At 36.7% G+C, this 4,776-nt stretch overlaps 1 protein-coding gene across 1 annotated transcript in view; it reads right to left on the reverse strand.

The window, feature by feature from the left end:
• Positions 1–4,776, reverse strand: part of LOC107584894 (plexin A3) — a 114,647-nt gene that overhangs the window by 90,935 nt on the left and 18,936 nt on the right. Inside the window, exons 3-4 of the mRNA XM_016271664.1 lie at positions 3,643–3,799; positions 183–282 (exon numbers count right to left, since the gene is read on the reverse strand). Coding sequence (XP_016127150.1) covers positions 183–282; positions 3,643–3,799 — 257 coding nt within the window. The remainder of the gene's footprint in view (positions 1–182; positions 283–3,642; positions 3,800–4,776) is intronic.

Raw genomic sequence — 4,776 nt, forward strand, 5'->3', positions numbered from 1 at the left:
GGAAAAAAAGTGCTGAACAAATTGAGGGCGGAAAAAAAAAAAAAAAAAAAAAAAAAAAAAAGAAGAAGTAAAATTGCTGACAAAGTGGATAACGGTGGCTGTGAAGAAAACTAGTTCAATGACTGAGAATCCAATCAAACCCAGCTAGAAGTTTCACACGTCACAAAGACCGTCGCACTTACGATTGCAAGACGCTGCAGTTGTAGTAGATGAAATCAGTGGTGATGAATTTGAGACCCGTCTCTTTGGACTTCAGAGAGAGCTTCACAACCCGTTTATCGCCTGGAAAAGAATGCAAAGAGACAGTAATGAAGAGAAAGACGAAGAAAATGCAGGAGAAATTAAGTTAGCGTGAGAAGGGCCGTTTGAACTCGCGCTGATGGTCTAATGCAGACAGCGCAGCATCTGTGCCCCACTCTGCACATATACTCACAAATGTTCCCGTTTCTAATATATTTGATTGCGAGACCATTTATCCACTTCTTCCATCTGTGAGCAAAATGCACTTATGTTTCAAACTCAGCAACCCTTTTGCATTCCATAATGACTACATCTCTGCCCATCAAATTATACATGTGGGCCTCACTTCACTATAATTGACATAATATTTCCATTTGGACATGCAATAATTGTTATTAATGGGAATACCAGGCTTCCGGAGTCTAAAAGTTACCATCAGGAGATTTTGAATTCTTAGAGTACCTTAAAAACCTAAAAAAAATTTAAAAAGGGGGAAAATTAAGTAGGTCTCAAAGCTTCAGGAGGATCAGAAGAGATTCATGTAATTATCAGTCATCACAAAGGTAAAAGAAAAAAGAAAAAAAGAAGACTGGGACAAAATGGGAAACACGGAAGGAAAAAATTAAATCAAATTAAATTTTATTTCTGAAGCACAATTTGTTCGAAGCAGCTCTAGAGAGCAGCTTAATAGACCTGGTCAGAGTAGACGTATTTCATTTGCCGCAAATGAAAACGAGGCTGTGAGTGACAGATGTACAGTCTGTCTGATTGTTGAAAGATGTGTTTCCACAAACTTCAAATGGACAAACGACTCTGTAAAGCACGACTTTAAGACAGCATGAAATATTGAACTGTATTTGCTTTTGTTCAGACCAAAATATGGAATTAACATGCGATGATTTGATGTATAAATGAATAAAAGGAATAAATGAAATCTGCACACCATAAAAAAAATAAATATCGCTTATAATACGGTCTCTTATGCTCACCAAGGCAGCATTTACAGCATTTGATCAAAAATACAATAAAAACAGTATTATTATTACAATTTAAAATAACTGTTTTCTATTTGATTCTATTTTAAAATGTAATTTATTCCTGTGATGCAAAGCTGAATTTTCAGCATCATTACTCCAGTCTTCAGTGGCACATGATCCTTCAGAAATCATTCTTATATGCTGATTCGATGCTCAAGAAACATTTTTATTATTATCAATGTTAAAAACCTTTGCACTGCTGAGATTTTTTTCAAGATTCTGTGATGAATATAAAGTTTAAAAGAACAGCATTTATTGTAAACAGAAATCTTTTGCAACATTATATACTGAACAAAATTATAAACGCAACACTTTTGTTTTTGCCCCCATTTTTCATGAGCTGAACTCAAAGATCTAAGACTTTTTCTATGTACACAAAAGGCCTATTTCTCTCAAAAATTGGTCACAAATCTGTCTAAATCTGTGTTAGTGAGCACTTCTCCTTTGCCGAGATAATCCATCCACCTCACAGGTGTGGCATATCAAGATGCTGATTAGACAGCATGATTATTGCACAGGTGTGCCTTAGGCTGGCCACAATAAAAGGCCACTCTAAAATGTGCAGTTTTATGACACAGCACAATGCCACAGCTGTCGCAAGTTTTGAGGGAGCGTGCAATTGGCATGCTGACTGCAGGAATGTCCACCAGAGCTGTTGCCCGTGAATTGAATGTTAATTTCTCTACCATAAGCCGTCTCCAAAGGCGTTTCAGAGAATTTGGCAGTACATCCAACCGGCCTCACAACCGCAGACCACGTGCAACCACACCAGCCCAGGACCTCCACATCCAGCATCTTCACCTCCAAGATCGTCTGAGACCAGCCACCCGGACAGCTGCTCCAACCATCGGTTTGCATAACCAAAGAATTTCTGCACAAACTGTCAGAAATCGTCTAAGGGAAGCTCATCTGCATGCTCGTCGTCCTCATTGGGGTCTCGACCTGACCGCAGTTCGTCTTCGTAACCGACTTGAGTGGACAAATGCTCACATTCGATGGCGTCTGGCACTTTGGAGAGGTGTTCTCTTCACGGATGAATCCCGGTTTTCACTGTACAAGGCAGATGGCAGACAGCATGTATGGCGTGTACACAATTCCTGGAAGCTGAAAACATCCCAGTTCTTGCATGGCCAGAATACTCATCGGACACGTCACCCATTGAGCACGCTTGGGATGCTCTGGATCGGTGTATACGACAGCGTGTTCCAGTTCCAGCCAATATCCAGCAACTTCGCACAGCCATTGAAGAGGAGTGGACCAACATTCCTCAGGCCACAATCAACAACCTGATCAACTCTATGCGAAGGAGATGTGTTGCACTGCGTGAGGCAAATGGTGGTCACACCAGATACTGATTGGTTTTCGGACACCCCAATACAGTAAAACTGCACATTTTAGAGTGGCCTTTTATTGTGGCCAGCCTAAGGCACCCCTGTGCAATAATCATGCTGTCTAATCAGCATCTTGATATGCCACACCTGTGAGGTGGATGGATTATCTCGGAAAAGGAGAAGTGCTCACTAACACAGATTTAGACAGATTTGTGACCAATATTTGAGAGAAATAGGCCTTTTATGTACATAGAAAAAGTCTTAGATCTTTGGGTTCAGCTCATGAAAAATGGGGGCAAAAACAAAAGTGTTGCGTTTATAATTTTATTCAGTGTAAATGTCTTTAATGTCATTTAATGCCAAACTTTCGAGCTGTAATATTCAAAAGTTACATTATATTATCATATTATCAATGAGGCTTAAGACCCAAAATAAAAATACTGGAAATATCCAATTCACATAAACAAGACAAAAATGGTGTACAAATGTGCACAACTAAAAAGAAATATTTGCACATGAAAAGAAAAAAGTAAGAGCTTAACATGCATTTCATTTAAATTGGGTATATATAGTTACCGGGCATGTATGTTCATAGGTAATACTGAAGTCTTTTTTTATTTTTCATTAATTTTTTTATTTTGGGGGGTAATATTCATATATCTGTCTAGACATTTCAAACAGACAAATTCTGAAAACAAGTAAATTAGACCTAGGACATTAAAACAGCCTGTTGAATGAAGTATACACCTGTCCCTCAGCCTCGTTTTCATTCAAGTCAAATTTAACATTGCAATTACCCTTTATTAATATTATCTTAGTTAGTATAGATGATGGCTCAATCCTGGAATGTTGGAGGATGGCTTGAATTTAGCTGATCCAACAATTGCAACATGGGCAGAAAAAAATTATTAATCAATAATATAACAGCTTTTTAAGAAAGTCAAGTCTCCTCCTACATTATTTCCATTTTCCCTCTAAAAGATAGCACATTGCTGATATCAAATGCATTCTGAATGGCATTTCCTATTTCTTACCATATCCCTGGGTGACAGATGGGACGTCTCGCAGCGATGGGGACATGCAGAGGATTTGTCCTTTGGCCAGAACTTCTCCTGGACTCTCCGTTAGCTCCTCAAACACACACGTCACGCCCATGGAGAGGTTTGGGACGTTAGCTACCTTCACACTCAGCTGGAGCACAAACACAAATTCTCCTGTCAGACATGCTAGATCATCACGCGAGCTGCCTGATTAGCATGTGAAAACAACGTTTTAGCATGGTTCTGTTAGCATTAATGGAAAAAAACCCCCTAAAAATTAAAATCCTGTCATCATTTACATACTAATCCTTATGTCATCTTATAATGCATATGACCTTTTTTTTTTCTTTACAAGAAACACAAAAGATGAAGACTGAAGAATATTCTATAAACAAATAATAATCTATAAATAATCTTACACACACACACACAAAAAGAAAACACTTCTGTTTCTTCTATAACTCTTCTCTAGATTCCTTCCTGATCTAGTTGTTTAATAAACCAGATGTATATCTCGAGCCAGAAGCATGCGTTTTAGTATTTTTTTGTGTGTTTTGAGCACCGTTTTAAGTTTTAAATAATCAGATTTTTTAAAATCCAAAATTATTCAGAATATCCAAAAATATTCAAGTCATTTTAAATCATAACCTAACAATGAACAATATTTTATAGCATATACTAATATATGTTAATAATAATTTCTTTATTTTTTCTACATTTATTATTTCAAGAAACACAAAAGATTGAAGAATATTCTTTAAATAAATGATAATCTATATATAAAAAAAACACTTCCATTTCTTCTTTTCTTTTCTCTAGCTTCCTTCCTAATCTAGGTGTTTAATAAATCTGTCATTGTATATTATGAATACTGCTGGCTCTTTGACAAATTGTCTTTGTTAAATGCATAAATGTAAATTTCAATGTAATAAATCCCTGAGCCACTCTTTTCCATATAATTACAATAAAAACTCGGTCAGTCAAGCTCCAAAATGACAAAAAAAAGCACCATTAATGCATAATAAAAGTCTTCTGATGCAGATAGATAGATAGATAGATAGATAGATAGATAGATAGATAGATAGATAGATAGATAGATAGATAGATAGATAGGAGACATGGAGACAT

This window comes from Sinocyclocheilus grahami, unplaced genomic scaffold (assembly GCF_001515645.1).
Source record: "Sinocyclocheilus grahami isolate Dianchi unplaced genomic scaffold, SAMN03320097.WGS_v1.1 scaffold64.1, whole genome shotgun sequence".
Classification (NCBI taxonomy): domain Eukaryota; kingdom Metazoa; phylum Chordata; class Actinopteri; order Cypriniformes; family Cyprinidae; genus Sinocyclocheilus; species Sinocyclocheilus grahami.